General features: G+C 34.4%; 3 protein-coding genes across 3 annotated transcripts; all 3 read left to right on the top strand.

The window, feature by feature from the left end:
• Positions 1 to 6,152: 6,152 nt before the first annotated feature.
• LOC130419760 (C-X-C motif chemokine 11-6-like) lies at positions 6,153 to 7,046 on the top strand. The gene is made up of 4 exons (XM_056746723.1): positions 6,153 to 6,241; positions 6,363 to 6,486; positions 6,580 to 6,669; positions 6,767 to 7,046. Exons 1-4 carry the CDS (start codon positions 6,184 to 6,186, stop codon positions 6,777 to 6,779), a joined length of 285 nt encoding a protein of 94 aa, XP_056602701.1. The 5' UTR covers positions 6,153 to 6,183; the 3' UTR covers positions 6,780 to 7,046.
• Positions 7,047 to 12,160: 5,114 nt separating this feature from the next.
• Positions 12,161 to 13,231, top strand: LOC130418909 (C-X-C motif chemokine 11-6-like). Its single transcript, XM_056745114.1, has 4 exons — positions 12,161 to 12,255; positions 12,400 to 12,523; positions 12,618 to 12,707; positions 12,802 to 13,231. The coding sequence occupies exons 1-4, from the start codon at positions 12,198 to 12,200 to the stop codon at positions 12,812 to 12,814; spliced, it is 285 nt and encodes a 94-aa protein (XP_056601092.1). The 5' UTR covers positions 12,161 to 12,197; the 3' UTR covers positions 12,815 to 13,231.
• A 1,201-nt stretch (positions 13,232 to 14,432) lies between these two features.
• On the top strand, positions 14,433 to 15,698 carry LOC130418908 (C-X-C motif chemokine 11-6-like). Its single transcript, XM_056745113.1, has 4 exons — positions 14,433 to 14,557; positions 14,666 to 14,792; positions 14,907 to 14,996; positions 15,187 to 15,698. Exons 1-4 carry the CDS (start codon positions 14,503 to 14,505, stop codon positions 15,221 to 15,223), a joined length of 309 nt encoding a protein of 102 aa, XP_056601091.1. The 5' UTR covers positions 14,433 to 14,502; the 3' UTR covers positions 15,224 to 15,698.
• Positions 15,699 to 15,904: the final 206 nt, after the last annotated feature.

Below are 15,904 nucleotides of genomic sequence, written 5' to 3'. Positions count from 1 at the left end.
AGTGAAGGCAAAACAGATGAAGGTGTGTTTAGATCCATATTGGATTCAAGGACGGAGATTATTCAGAGGCAGAGGGTAATTTACAATTACCCAAAACTCAAGACATAAAGTAGGACAACGTTGTATAATGTCTGAAAGTAGAGAATATTCTAAAAATGCATGTTGTTTTTAGACAGAAATCGTGAATAGAGGAAGAAAATGGAACAATGATGACTAGAACAACCATCAGCTCATAAGGTCGAGGGTCACTGCCATTTCAAACTAATCCATAATTAATATTAAACAATATTAACAACAAGGTTTTATAGTTTTTGTTTTGTGAAAATGGCAAAATATTTACTTTCGGCATCGATCGGGAATCTTTGTCTTGTACTACAAATTTTTTGGCTAAATTCATTGTTGAAAGAGAAAGGCTGCAAAAAAGAGGCAGTGCTTTGAAGACTTTCTTGATTCTTTAAAATACCAAACCATGAATGTTTTTCTAAAGAACTTAAAATTTCTTGTGGAAATTAAAAGGACTCTTCATAGCATCAGGCTGAAAATAGTTTGGTTACACAGCGAAATCATTTTAACTAAACATTTTTGTGAGGCATACACATGTATTTTCATTTGCATACATTTTTATTATTTCTATAAAGAGATTTACCATATCTTTAGGTAAGGAGATTAATATAAGCATGAGAATGCAAAATGCTTTTTTCTCAGATTTCTCAGTTTTTAAAATAAAGATGTAAAACTGTCAATGTTGTCATATACTAAAAACTGATGTTTGGTGTTTTGTGGTCTTATTTTGCCCTCACAAAAATAGAACCAACCAATGAGTTCATTTCTAAAGCAAATAGTGATTTCAATGATGTAATCATCGCAATATTGTAAATTTTCTATTATTACATGGCTCTTTGGAATGCTTTGTTCTGATTTGCCAGTTGCGACATTTGCAGGTTCATTATTCCCATAACAATCTCTCAAAACTAATAACACACATTAACACAGATGGATCGAATCGTTTCAACAGGTTTTTGCTCAGACTTCTTTCTGTTCAGACTTTTTTATTTCCATCATTTCGAGAAAACAAAATTTAGGATATTTAAGCAAGTTTTGATAACTCATGTATTTTGTAGGGAATACAATGAGGAACAGTATTATTTAAACACTATTCTTCATCAAATATGTTAGAATTATCATGAGCTTTGATCACAATTATAAGTAATATATTCTCCACCACCCTTTGTAAGGGAAATAAATATCAACCCAAATTGGGATGAATTTAATTAATAATGATCAATTATAATTATCTGGATCAAAGTCATGATTTGGGGAAATCAATTAGCATTACGAGCAGGCATGTTTAGGGACTCCAGATTATGAGCATGAACTACACACACCTTCACGTGTGAAATAAAACAGGACTTTATTACACATACTAATCTAACATACACACACATACACTTTAGCATTGGAAGAAGGTTGAAGTTGAAGCAGAGAGAAGAACAGAACATGGATTATGGCAGAATTTGATATTCAGAAGATCTATAGCCTGAACTAAACATCAGTCTCTTCTTGTAAAGCACCTTTGTTAAAAGGATTAATGATGCCTTATGCATCCATTAATAAGACTAAGTTTGATACTTGCACGTCTTGCCCATCAAAAGAAAGAAAGTGTCCTGATGCAGTTTGTTAAGGCTCCACGTGATCTTGGCTGAAAGTGATCAGAGAGAACCAGTTTTATAAAGAGGATCTGTATCTGGAAAGACGAGGCCGCACCCTGGCACAAAGTTATGGGTTAAAGGTGAAGTCTTCTTCTAGTCCATCCTTTGGAGATGCAGAACGCAAGGAGAGAAAGAACAAACCCCCACAAATTGCAAACCTGAAGAACAACTCCTAAACCCCCCCGAAAAACCACAACAGAAAGAGACTCTTCTCGTGGTCTCTTTTAAGCTGTAAGGAAGTCACATCCTACAGACGTGACTGATCCAATCAGGAGATGGCAACTTTGTAGGGAATGCTAATTGTCTTTGTCTTTCACATGGTGTTTTGCATGTGAAAGCTGATTGGATGTTCACTAAGAAGACTTCTAAGAGTTTGATAAAACTAATATGAAAAGAGTAACCAAAACACAACAAACATCAATATTAAGGACATCACAAATGTAGCTCATAGACACCAAACATGATCTAAATATCATCTTGGTTAAATTAATTACTACAAATCAAATAATTACAGTAGTTAAACACACATTCATGGATACTTTGGATTAATGTTTAAAACAGACATAACAACAAGAACATTAATACATGAAAATGTTATAAATGAATATATGTATATTTCCATTTAAATGCATTTAGGATTGTATGTCTGTCCCCAAAGTGAGTAAAGAGAGTTCAGCTTCACATTCCATTCAGTCGTAAAATACTCTATCTTGATGGTTTGGTGTGAGTTGCTATGGTCACCAGAGATCTTGTCCTGCCCTTGGTGTAAATTGCAGATTGGGGGTAGACCCCAAGCGACTAGCTCGCCGGTGGGGTGAGGGGTGTTGCTGCAATATTAAGAAATTTAATTAGTTATTGCGTGTCTGATGGGTCTCAGGTACTACAATTTATTGGACTGTAAAGTTGAATCTGTCACTCATCCTGTTATCTTGCAACATTATTATTATTATTACATTATTTGTATTTGATGTTTATTAATAATTGAATCTATCAATTGCTATTATTGGCTGAATGTTTAAAACTAGTTTTTTCTTGTGTTTGGTTCATCTCAAGGGGTTAATCCTAGTAAATAAACACAAATACAATAGCCGTAAGTGAAAGCATTTCAGAGAAATGGGAAATCCAAACGGCCGTGCTTGTGAAATTTAAATTGGGAACTGTGTACTGTTCATTAGATGCCAAAAAGCTGATCCTAGCAGCTGATATGGAGAAGTAAAAAATAAAAAAACAAAAACAATTAAGAGTATTGCCGTTTTTGTTTTGTTTGTCTGTTTGCTTGCTGCAGATGTAAAAGGTGAGTGTTTTAATTAAAACATACTAATTTAACTGCTCAAGTAATTAGTGTGATATCCAGCTGTGATTAACATTTGCCCATGGTTAACCTTATATGTTTTAGGGCAACAACAAGGTTCCCAAGGCAGATGCCTCTGTGCTGACAAAGGTGTGGATGTGGTTCCCCGAAAGATGATTGAGAAGGTTGACATTTTCAACCCAAGCCCACCTGGTAAATAGCAAGAAATGATGTAAGAACACAATGATTTATAAATATTCATGTTGCACATTAATGATCATGTTGTTGAGCTGTGATCTTTAATAATTCACCTTACCTTCTCATTTCCAGTGTCACTCTGAACAGTAAGCGGAAATGTTTGAATCCGGAGTCTAAATTCACAGAGAATTTAATCAGGTGGATTCTTGAAAAGGGGTGTTGTTTGTAGTTTGGTGCCCTTGTAGTTGCACCAATGCAATTACAAGGGCAATATTATATTATTTCCTTAATGAATAAATAATGAGTAAAGTATGTTTCTGTACTTTATAGCTGGCCCAGCAAGGGCCCAGCAAGGTTCCTCAAGATAAATTACAATCATCAAAAGACCCTGATGTCTGCACCAGCTACTTACATATACTGCAAAGTAACTTATTTGAGGAGAATATCTATAGAGAACCCGTTAGTCTAGTTTTATAACCACTAAGCATTTAATATTAATAAAGAGACATTATATTATAATGGTGTAGTGGAGAAGGCGGGGCGAGACCGTGGTTCGAGACCGGTGAGTAATTGTGAATGAGCGCCAGCTGTGCGCACACCGGGCTCGAATCACGTAGGAGATAGGGAGCATATAAGAGAACGAGCGACCGGACCGTATGTTTTGTTCGCCGGCGGTCGTCCGTGAGGGGCCGCCGGCTGTTATTATTTATATTAAAACTTTGTTAAATGTTTACCAGTTCCCGCCTCCTTCCTTCCATGTCTGAATCTTGTTACAAATGGTTTTATTGGTTCTTTCATAAAACAAACAAACACTGTTATGTTGTGCTCCATTTGTAATCAGGATAATAATTCTGGATCTGTTTATGTCTATTGTACAGTTTTGTCAAATAAATATTTTTGTTCTTAATGAAATTGTTTTTACTTTGCCACTAACATAATAACTTACTACAGTAAATATACACTGTAAAACATATTAAGTCTTTTTGGAGGTGTAAACGTTTTCTCCACTTTATTATTTCCTTTCTCCTGTTCGTATCAACTGTCATAACTTTATGTCAATATACAGTATATAACTCAATACAATACATGACAACATTGTTTGGATGTAGTCATCTTTTAGGACCTAAATGCGAAGATTCATAAAACATAATAAGATATCTGAAAATTTAATTTGAAAGTGAAACTTGACATTTAACATTAGATTACTTAAACATTGATCAACATTTTTACAATAAACATTATTTAAAATTCTAATTCAAGGACACCGAAATGCAAGTGTTAGTCATAGGCATAGGCATCATTTCTTCTTAAGAATATTTGCGTTTCAGATTCATTTTCAGTACAAATTTACCACAATGCCAGGCTAGACCCCGTTTGAAGTAAAGAGATTGTGAAAATACTTCACAATGTTATACATCAGAAGTATAAATAATTTTGAGATTTCATCATAAGAATAATTTCATCATTAAAATAAAAACAAAAGCTAATAGCGGATTAAGTTTTGTCTAATGTTCTGGGGTTTGGTTAAGCGTTTTGTTATTTAATCCTGCTGAAAGAGGTAACTTGTACCAGGCAACACCATTATCATGAAGGGGTGTGCAACAGTGTTTAAAATCAAATATAATAAGATTATAATTACTTCTTTGATGAACCAGCAGTTGTGACCGATTCACCAGACTCTCCCACCACGCCCGCACCCATCTATTGATTTTAATTTGTTAGGCTGGGTTTTAGTCTTTTTAACTGCAGTTTTTACCCACTGTGACAACACCCACAGGAACTCCTCAACTTTGTGTCTTGTCTCCTTTATCATACATCTTGTATACAAATGACTGTGTAACCAATTACAAAAATAGGTATTTTCTAAAGTTTGCTGATGACAAAGTGATTGTGAGTCTCATAGAAAACAATGAAGTGTGTCACGATGGCCCAGTGGTTGAAGATTTTATAAAATGGTGTGATGATGCTTGTTTGCAACTGAATGCATCGAAGACAAAAGACATGTCTGTTGACTTCAGAGCAGCTATACATTCTTCTCGGGCTACACTTATTAGATGTCAGAAGGTAGACTGTGTGAAAAGTAACATTTATTTCAGGACCATTATTGATTAATTGATTGTTTTGATATGAACACAGACGTTATATGAAAAAGGGGACATCAACGCTTTGCTTAAGAAAACTAAGATCATTCAATGTACTGTAGATATAGAACAATTCCATCAATGTCGTAAATTCTATTGGTTGTTAGTTTGTTAATCTCGTTGTGAAACATTAAAATGCTGACATGAAATAGTTACTCAGAGTGGGAAGATTATAGGCAAAGAACAAAGAAGTCTGTCATTCTTGTTCAATAGAAATGTTTTGAGTCAGGCACGATCTGTGATCCAATGACCATTTTGCTTCAGGCTCACATTATAGACTGCCAGAGATGAGAAATTATCAATACAAATATTCCTTTGTTTCTTGTGCAATCTGATTGCTAAACGGTGAAAAAGTAAAAAAGTATCCATAAAGTATATCTTTTGTATTGTGTATTGTGTGAGTTTGTTGTAATTTCTTCTTTCCGTTGTATCAGCATTTCCCGCAAGGGATCTTAATAAAGCTTGAACTTGAGGTATCAAGTTGCAAAATTTATGATAATTTATCTATTTGTTAATAATAGCTTACAGTTACTTACTTCAGTGAAATAATGTGAAACATGCTTTTTTATGTAAATGATGTAATTTAATAATTTATAAATGTGTTTCTTTATGTCATCATACCCCCCCATTCAACCTGCAATGAGTATGAAAGTGAGTTTAGGAGAAAGTATTTCCGAGAAATAACAATAAAACACAGAAGCAGTTTGAAATTGAAACTAAAAGAGGGCTCAGAAAGGGGAAACCCCAGATCTAGAGTATTTAAAGAGCTTGTAAACTCCTTCATTCATAATCTCACTGATCCACACACCAGAAGGAAACAAAGGACATCAAAACCAAAAAGACAATGAGGACTGTTGCAGCTTTTGTTCTTTTAGCCTGTCTGGTTGCTTTAGGAGTGAAAGGTAAGTTTGATCTTTAAGAAACCAAGATAATCATCCTTTATATCAGCAGATTAGTTATGGATTTGACAACTAAACTGGTATGAACTATGACTGACATTCATGTATGACATCTCTCTTGCAGGCCAGGACAGGTCCAGGGGCAGATGTCTTTGTGCTGATATAGGAGTGAACATTGTTTTAAGAAAGAACATTGAGAAGGTTGAAATTATACCTCCAAGTGCATCTTGTGAAAGACAGGAGATTATGTAAGCAAATTTTTTTTTACATTTTCTAAATAAATGTTTGTTTTTGTTATTCAGCAGTAAATGTAACTTTATTGACTTCTTTTGTTTCATCAGTGTCACTCTGAAGAACAGCGCTGGACAGAAATGTTTGAATCCAGAGTCGAAATTCACTAAAAATATCATCCTGAGGACACTTGAAAAACGGTAAGAAAACATCTGCTTTAAGTATTTATGCTTTACATGAATACAATAATTTATTCTTTGGGGAAAATATTAAATAAATAAATTCCTGTCTTCACAGGGGCCAACAGTAGGACGCTTTCAACAAAACTGCTCAAGAGAACTCACACACTGTCTGAATTTAAGCTCATTCCTATTTTTTTCCTGTAAAAAGGCGATGGTTTTTGTTAAACCACTAAACAATGTGTCATATGTATAGTCTTTTTACAATTTGTTTCATGACCGTAGTTGATTCTATTTTTTATTGTCCATGTACAGAACTGCTTAATAAAGCTTACAATTTAAATACAAACGCTTCAGTTGAGATCTTGTGCATGTACTGTATGTGTTTAGTGACTCTGAAATAATTTAAAATAAATTATTTAAAGCAAAAATCATGGTGCTGTGTAAAACTTTTGCAAGTTTTAATTGTGAAACTCTATTTTGATGAGTCATGTTCACATTATGATGTTGATAATTACTTAAGTTTAATATGATTTTATATTTTTTACCCCAAAAGTTGTGCTTATGTGATTACAACATTTAAGTTGCATTAACTCAAAGTAATTGGCTAGATAACTTAATTTTTAAACACCAATTGAGTTCTGGATTTCAAGACTCCTCCCAAACCATATAACATACATGAATAAGTTCATACTCTTTGTGTCAGGTGTTTGAAAAGCGTCAAATAAATTTGTTCATGTTCAATCATTTTACTTAATCTATTACAGTTGAGGTTATATGACCGATGCTTGTTGTATCAAAGTATAGCATTGCTAAGGATCTCCATTTCCCATCATCCTTTGCATGGTACTGTATAATAAGAGTTATAAGAGATGTAGAAATACGATGTTATTTTATGGAGTTTTTCAAAACGAGAACAGCATGAGACTTACAAATCCAGTGAAATCAAAAGGAGTCTTTTCCCCTAAATTCGCATTTAGGAGATATAACCGCTAAAAACTGACAGTCTGGCACGTACACTCAAATAAATCTAGAAATTCTATGACATCACACTACACTACACCCTCTCATCCAATCAAAACCTGTTTAGAATCTGAAGAGACCCGCCGCTTCACTATGAGAGCTGCGGAAGCATCACCTCAAATCAACCACTTCTTCGCACATTTATGATTACCTACGTGGTGAATGAGGCATAATGAACTAGATGGGTGGTGGGGAATGACCCTGACAGTGTAAACATTACCATTAAAGTCTTAATTTCGCGATAGTGTCATGCGAGCTGTTGCAGGTGAGTGTCCTCCGGTTCAGAGACATGATAGCACAGAGCTTTGCACAGATTTTATATGCCTAGAAAGATCATAGTTTCACAGGATATTCATTATGTTGGTTGCTGTCATGATTCTGTCTGTGTTTACCCGGTAGTTTGGACTTTAGTTCATTTGTTCATTGGTTCCGTTGAATGTCTCCTAGGTGTGTCCTCTTAGCCCTCTTTAGTTTGTGTATATATACCCCAGTGTTTCCTTCGTCTAGAGTCAATTGTTGTTACTGTTATGTTAGTGTCTAGTTTACTTTTGGATGTTTTATGATTACACTATGGATTATATTGAAAACCACAACTGCATATGCATCCGCTCTCTGTCTTCCCGTGCTGGATCGTAACAGTTGCCCTGCTGAAAAAAATAAAGAAACCCTTCCCAAAATACAATAGATGCAGATGGGAATTAATAGAACACCCATTAATGCCCAAGACATTTTTATTTTTATTTTCAAAAAATGTTCATGTTGGAACAAATGTTCAAGTTGGAACAACTTAATTTCAATAATGAGCAAAAAAATTTAAGTTGGTGTTACTTTAAAATACATTTCATCTAAGAGAAAAAAGTTATCTGACTCAATGTATTTTGGTGGATGAACTTAATTTTGTTAGATGTTGTCGCAACTCAAAAATATTGATCAAAAGTGTATTTTTTTTGTTGAGTCTACACAATTTTTTTTTAGAGTGTTTGTTCAGGCACACAGAAGTGGACTCAGGAGTGAGCCAAATTCACACTTGAAAGGTGCCCTAAGTCATTTCTGAAATCTGCTGTCGAAATCTGAAATCGATGACCAAACAATGACCCTCCCTGCATTGCTCCGCACTCTAGATAAGAATGTGCTTCATAGGTATAAAATGGGCATGTCTTTATTAAGCTGAGACCATGAAAAATAAAAATGCAAATGACTCAAAGCAACCTCCGGGGTAGTTTTTAGACAATCTTGCTCTCCAACGTCTCTTTTTGGAAAGCCTTCCCCATAGTATCGCGGGTCCTAAGGCATCTTGGCAAATATTAAAGTGGGTCATAGTTTCTACCCAATTTTTACCCATCTTTTTACACTTTTACATCCGTAACTCTTTACTTTATATAATAAAACATCATTCGTCTTTCGCCAGTTACTGCAGGGTTTGATTATAACCGTTACTAGAGCAACCAAAGCTAGAAACACCTTCTAATGGCATTGTTGCAAGAGACGCAAAGTGAGTTGTTGGTGGTACGCAGCTTCCTACGGCATCATGAGCGAATACGTCCCCTAATGCGGATTGGCTGTGAGAGTGTCATTGTGATAGGGTGGATTGGTATGATCCACTTTTTTTTCTCCCATGTGTATATACACAATTTTCTGCAACACACACACAGAACAGACAAAAAAATCTGACTTCACCAAAAAAGGGTGTTAAGTCAGTTACATTTAATCTTGGACCAAAGCGATGCAGAAATGTATTAAGAATATGACACTAAACTGTCACTGCATTAGAGTGTGAACACCATACACAGACAAAACATTTACCTTAACTTCCCACCAAACTGCAGTCAAACAAGTTTTGATAAAACTTGAGTCTGGTTTATATCTCATTACTCTTTATTCCCAGTTAAGGGCAGTTACTTTTTGCTTCTTCTTTTGTATACTTTGTATGCATGTGTGTATGTGGTTATTCTCTACGTATTAGTAGTTTAGGTATCTTCAGTGTTTTGATTTGAGTCATTTTATTTGGGGGGAGGGGCTACAAAAACATTACAAAAATGCATGAAAAATTTAGAGAATGTTTAGAGACAAAACGTAGAATAATATAGAACTGCATATGTTTGTGTAGTATGTGTGCATTAAATATTCATATTTTGTATTTGAAAAAATTCAGTCATGCCTATAAAATGAATTGTTACATTCTTTAATCAAGAGACATCTTTTTGGGAGCATATTAAAATTGTATATTATATTTTATTGTATGTAATGTGTATATTACATTGCTTAATTTGCACACAGTTTCACTTCCTAGTGTTGCGGCATTTTCAGACTTCTCAAGAACATTTACCTTTCAGCTTTGTTTTTTGTTTCAGATTCATCTTCAGAACAACAGATCCTGTATGAAGTAAAGAGGAAGAGAAAATTCATCACAATGAAATGAAAAGTTTTTTTCTGGCGAAGATTACATGATCGTTTCCTTCTTATAAATGAGAACTCTATTTAATCATTAAATTTCATCTTTGTAAAATTGTAATCATATTATACATACACTGAAAATAACCTGCAAACTGAAGCTAAAAGTGGATCAAATAAAATATATATTAAGTTTTGTCCTATATGCCCTGATTTGTAATGTGTTATATTACTGAAAGAGTTACTTGACCCCATTGTCATTAGTACCTGGTCTGCAACAATGTTTAAATGGGTTTCAAATTTCAGAACATCACACTCCGTTAACCAGCTTGTCATCGTCCCACAGTGCATCTGGATGCAATTTCTTTCCCAGGTCACTGAACATCACATACATACCGTCTAAGTGATGTTAAAGGAAACGGGACTCATCAGACAAGTTCTTGCACTCCAGGGTGTCTCGATCCTGCCTCTCTCATTCATGCTTTTCTAGTCTTGTGTCAGGATCATGACAGTCATCTGTGTTTTGTATGGAAGGACATTAACATTGTTTGTTTTGGTGTGCCATGTGCTCTCCCGTGCCATCTATTGGCCCCGCCCCCTCATTTCCTCATAAATCATCTTGTCATTGGGGCCTGTTTCAGAAAGGAGGTTTAGTAAAATCTCTGAGCATATCAACCCTGAAATGAGGGAAACTCTGGGTTTCCGTTTCAGAATGTGAGGTATGTCAAACCCGGGAAAGCGGGATAACTCAAGCCCGTTTCTAAAGGAGAGGTAACTTATACTCAGTGACCATAGTAACTTACTCTGTGAACCTAACCTGGTCACGAGCAGGTTTTCTTTGGTAAACCCAGAGTTTATTTTGAACTTCTCCCCCTTTTAAAGCGCAAGTGGTGTACCTCATTCGATCTTTCATTAATACATTCATTCATGGCACACATTATGATCACACAGAGACCATCTCAGTGACTTATGTCATATGTGCTTTTATAGAGGATTCATTAAGAGGCTGCATTAATTCATTGGGATGAACTTTGATTTCAGGAGAGCAATGTAGGAATTTTGTGTTCCTGTGTTCTTTAAAGTGAATAAGATATGTCAAAATATATATCATCCATCCTCACATCAATAACATCAGCCTCCGGATATTACATCAGAGTATTATTTTCTATGGACGATGAGAAAGACTTAATAAAGTGTATAAATAAACTGCATGAACAAATATTTTTATAGTCGTGGAGCATGTGCTTAACACAGGGTAAGCCTACTCAGAGAATATTGAATTAACTAAACAGCTTTCCTGTATAGCTCAGTGGTAAGAGCATTGTGTTAACAACGCAAGGTTGTGGGTTTGATCCCAGGAGATTGCAAATACCTAAAATGTATAGGATAAAGCAATGTCAGTCGCTTTGGATAAAAGTGTCTGCTAAATGTAAATGTAATGTAATTAACTCAAATCATCTGTTTGGAAACCAAAAACTTAAAGTTTCAAATTTCTAAGTAAACCAACTCTGAGTTCAAGGTTAAAGCTAGAGTTGAATGAACCTCCTTATTGAAACTGCCCCGGTTGCCCTCCTGATTTTTCTCATATTTAATGCCCTTGTGTTTGCTGTTTCTTGCCGGTTCGTTTTGTTTGTATTTGTATCACGTCGTGTTCAGAAGGTTCGTGTGAAGTCTAATCAGTCAAGTCTTTTCTAGTCTACTTTCAGTGTAGTGAATTGTTTTAGTCTAGTCTAGTCTATTTAATTGTATTTTGTCAAGCTCCTTGTTGTTTTACCCCCTTCGTGGGTTTTGTTTTTCCTGTTTCTTGTTGTTTAATAAAATCTGTCAAATCGTTGGATGCAAATCTGGGTTCTGCCTGCCATGACTATAACAGCATGCCCATTGTAGCCGCTTAACACACCTTAAATATTGTTTGTAACTTAAATAATTAGTATGTGCTTCCTCGCTAAATATAGTATAAAGCATTTCCGAGAAATAATAACAAAAAAACAGAAGCTTTTTTGAAACTGAGAAATGGGTCAGAAAGGGGAAACCCCAGATCTAGAGTATTTAAGCAAGCTTGTAAACTCCTTCATTCATAATCTCACTGATCCACACACCAGAAGCAAACAAAGCACATCAAAACCAAAAAGATAATGAGGACTGTTGCAGCTTTTGTTCTTCTAGCCTGTCTGGTTGCTTTAGGAGTGAATGGTAAGTTTGATCTTTAAGAAACCAAGATAATTAAAATACCTTCATTCTTTATCAGCAGATTTGTTTATTATTTGACAACTAATAGTAAACTAATATAAAATATGAAGTAATGACTGACATTCATGTATGACATCTCTTTTGCAGGGCAGGACAGGTCCAGGGGCAGATGTCTTTGTGGTGATACAGGAGTGAACATTGTTTTAAGAAAGAACATTGAGAAGGTTGAAATTATACCTCCAAGTGCATCTTGTAAAAGACAGGAGATTATGTAAGCAAAACATGAATGTTATCCAACAATAATTAACTTCAATTAATACATTTAAGTAACACCTTTAACCACTGTTTCTTTTGTTCCATTATAGTGTCACTCTCAAGAATCGCGCAGGACGGAAATGCTTGAATCCAGAGTCAAAATTCACAAAAAATATCATCTTGAAGGCTCTTGAAAAACAGTAGGAACACTTTTCCTTTACAAGTAAATGCTTTACATAAATGCAAAGATTAAATACGGGGAAATATTTAATTAAATTTTTCCTGTCTTCACAGGGGCAAACAGTAGGAGAGTCAACATAAACTGCTCAAGAATACTCAACAGTCTTAACTCCTCATACTAAAATACTTCTTAATATCATTAATTTATTCTTCTCACCAGAAACATTGAGCTATAAAATGCCTTGGTTTATTGATGATTTGATTTGTGTCATATTGTACAAGATTTTTAATAGACCACTGAACAATGTGTCATATGTACAGTTTTTTTATTATTTGAGTAGGCTTCTTGTATTATCCTGTTATTTGTAATGTCTAAATGTGTATAATGTTATTTGTCAAACATGTATTGTAAACGTGTATGCTATTTGTAATTTGTTAAATGTGTAAATTGTATTCTGCACTGTCCGGGGCACGCTCCCAAGCTTTTTACTCACCACGGCACAAGTGCTGTTGGTGACGTGACAATAAAAGTTGTAAGATTTGATTTGAGGTTGTGTCTACTTTTTATTTTCCCTATGATGTACAAAGAACAGCTAAATAAAGTTTTTAATCGAAATGCTTACTTTCAATTATGATTTGTGCAGGTTTTAGTGACTGTGAAGTGAATTAAATTGATTAGAGCAAAATTGGTTTTATCACATAGGCTACTGTATAGAAAACACGCAGAATGAGAAACACATGAGCTCTAGGTGGGCAATTATGTTATTTCAATTATTATTTTAAATAGTGTTTTACTAAAACATTTCAATTTATTTCTGAATTAAGGGGCTAATTTGATTCATTTTCTTTAAGGCTGTTAAGTTATATTTCATCTTGGAGCAAATCAATGTCAGAAATGTAATGCCCTAACAAAAAACTAGTTTATTAAGAATATGACACTAAACAGTCAATGCGTTGGACATTTTTGCCTAGTGTGAATTATATACCATGTATTCTCTCATTCAACAACTTACCCCAAAACTGCAAACAAAACAAGTTTTAATAAAGCCTTTAACGTGGGAACATCAACTTTGACATTTGCTTGTCCTCTGCAAAATCTCAAAAATTTCTCAATTCTCCTTTTGTCTCTAACAAGTGGGACTTTATTTAGACTCTTTCAATTAAGGTCAAGAGAAAAATCGAAACAAACATAATGAGAATTTCTTGAGAGATCATTAATCATGCGTGTTGTGAGTCAGTAGAGAGAGTGTTCTTGATGTCAGCATCTCAATGTCATTGTTTAAATGGTGACATATATATATATATAAAAGACATGTTTATTCTGCATTTTGTCAGGAGCTTTACAGTTCAGTAGTATGCAACAATAATCGTGCCATAACATTGTTAACTGTTTTATTGATATTGTGTTAATATTACACAGATGATAATATCATAAATACTTCAGGACCATTATCTGATTGAAATTCTAACACTCTTAAAAAAATGTGGTTCAAAAGGTTCTTTGATGCCATAAAAGTTAGCCAATAATTGAATTGCGTGTCAAAATCTGAGAGCTCTATCAGTGCATTAAAAACAAGTGTAATAATTCCTTCCCCATTCTTTGAAAGGTCATCCCTGACTGCAATATTTTGAAAAGAAAGTGTTTCTCAGAAACAAGGCAAATACAGGTGCTGGACTAGTGAAACTAAAACTGAAAAAGAGAGGTAAAATCCCTTATTAGAGTATAAAAATACATCAACTGAACCCGACTATGCAACACTTCATTAAACAAGCATTCTGCAGGAGAGAAAAGAAGATCAAAAGCAATACTCCACAATGAATACTTCTTTTATTGTTTTAGCCTGCCTCTGCTTTGCATTAGAAGTGAAAGGTGAGGTTGATTTCTGAATTTTGAAATCTGATTTTTGAAATCTGAAAGCAACACAGCTCTGTGCTGCAGACGTGATTTTATGTACTGTATACCTTATTTATCTTCCAGGTCAGGCTGGATCTCCTAAGGGCAGGTGTTTTTGTGCTGGTAAATGTGTGAACATGGTTCTTCCCAGAAAGATTGAGATTGTTGAAATCATACCACCAAGTCCTTCTTGTGAAAAACAGGAGATTGTGTAAGTAACTATGTTTTAACGTTGATATATCCTAATAAACAATACAAATAATAGAAACGTATAAAAAAATCTGTCCATAATTGTTCAACTCAGTATTTTGGTGGTTTTCCGCAGTGTTACTATAAAGAATGGTTCAGAAAAGAAATGCCTGAATCCAGAATCTAAATTCACGCAGAATTACATCAGGAAATTGCTTGAAAGAAGGTTTGTTTTACCTAATTATGACTTTTTATTATGACTTCTGTTTATAATGTAATGAACAGGGTTTGTAAGCTGTATTGATGGAGGATGCATTTATAGGGGGATGTTGTAATTGTTCGTTTTGATTGGAGGGGATAGTAAAAGACTCAACAATTATTAAGATCTAATATAAGAAATATTGTTTATTTTTCAGGATCCAGGAAAGGAACAGCCTACAATATCAATCTTGATATTTTCATGAACAACACCTTGACGAAAGCACCATGCAATCAGCAACTAACCATCCTTCCATCTTCTTACTCTCAAGAGTTTTACCTGCTTATTACATAACATCTTTTTAATGCACTTTCAAAAAAATGTATACAAATTCATTATCATTGAAAGAATCAGTTAGTTATTAAGTTTGAACAATACAAGTAAAATGTCTTATCTCAACGTGTCATACTATTAACAATGTTAATGATGTAAATTATTTCTATAGAGGGCAGATAATAATATTTGAATGTTTGTATACATTTTGAAAATCAATGCAAATTCTAACATTAAATCTACAGTTAAATCCGCAACCAGAAAAGACAGAAAAACAAAGAAAATATTTGCCAAAATAATTTTGTACATTTCTAGGGTAAACCAAAAGTAGGAACGTTTTTGGGGCATTGTCTTTGTACTATCTCTTATTCAAAATAAAGCCACAACAAACATTATTGAAAATTTTATGGGTCATATCTCTGAGCTGCTAGCCATGAGAATGTTACGTGGTGGATCCTTTGTTTTTAAGGAGTCTTAAACTCAAGGGGGGTGCACCAGTGCCCTCTACAGCTCAAACGTTTCCATTTAGACATTTGACAGAAGCTTTTATCCAAAGCGACTTACATTGCTTTATCCTATACATTTTACATAGGTATTTGCAA

Source organism: Triplophysa dalaica, chromosome 4 (assembly GCF_015846415.1).
Source record: "Triplophysa dalaica isolate WHDGS20190420 chromosome 4, ASM1584641v1, whole genome shotgun sequence".
Classification (NCBI taxonomy): domain Eukaryota; kingdom Metazoa; phylum Chordata; class Actinopteri; order Cypriniformes; family Nemacheilidae; genus Triplophysa; species Triplophysa dalaica.
Note: the sequence above shows the minus strand (reverse complement) of the source record. Positions and strands in the feature narration are given on the sequence as shown.

Coding starts and splice junctions, on each gene's coding strand:
- LOC130419760 (XM_056746723.1), top strand. CDS start 6,184: ATGAGGACTGTTGCAGCTTTTGTTCTTTTAGCCTGTCTGGTTGCTTTA. Junction 6,242..6,362: donor GGTTGCTTTAGGAGTGAAAG/GTAAGTTTGATC, acceptor TCTCTCTTGCAG/GCCAGGACAGGTCCAGGGGC. Junction 6,487..6,579: donor TGTGAAAGACAGGAGATTAT/GTAAGCAAATTT, acceptor TTGTTTCATCAG/TGTCACTCTGAAGAACAGCG.
- LOC130418909 (XM_056745114.1), top strand. CDS start 12,198: ATGAGGACTGTTGCAGCTTTTGTTCTTCTAGCCTGTCTGGTTGCTTTA. Junction 12,256..12,399: donor GGTTGCTTTAGGAGTGAATG/GTAAGTTTGATC, acceptor TCTCTTTTGCAG/GGCAGGACAGGTCCAGGGGC. Junction 12,524..12,617: donor TGTAAAAGACAGGAGATTAT/GTAAGCAAAACA, acceptor GTTCCATTATAG/TGTCACTCTCAAGAATCGCG.
- LOC130418908 (XM_056745113.1), top strand. CDS start 14,503: ATGAATACTTCTTTTATTGTTTTAGCCTGCCTCTGCTTTGCATTAGAA. Junction 14,558..14,665: donor CTTTGCATTAGAAGTGAAAG/GTGAGGTTGATT, acceptor TTTATCTTCCAG/GTCAGGCTGGATCTCCTAAG. Junction 14,793..14,906: donor TGTGAAAAACAGGAGATTGT/GTAAGTAACTAT, acceptor GGTTTTCCGCAG/TGTTACTATAAAGAATGGTT.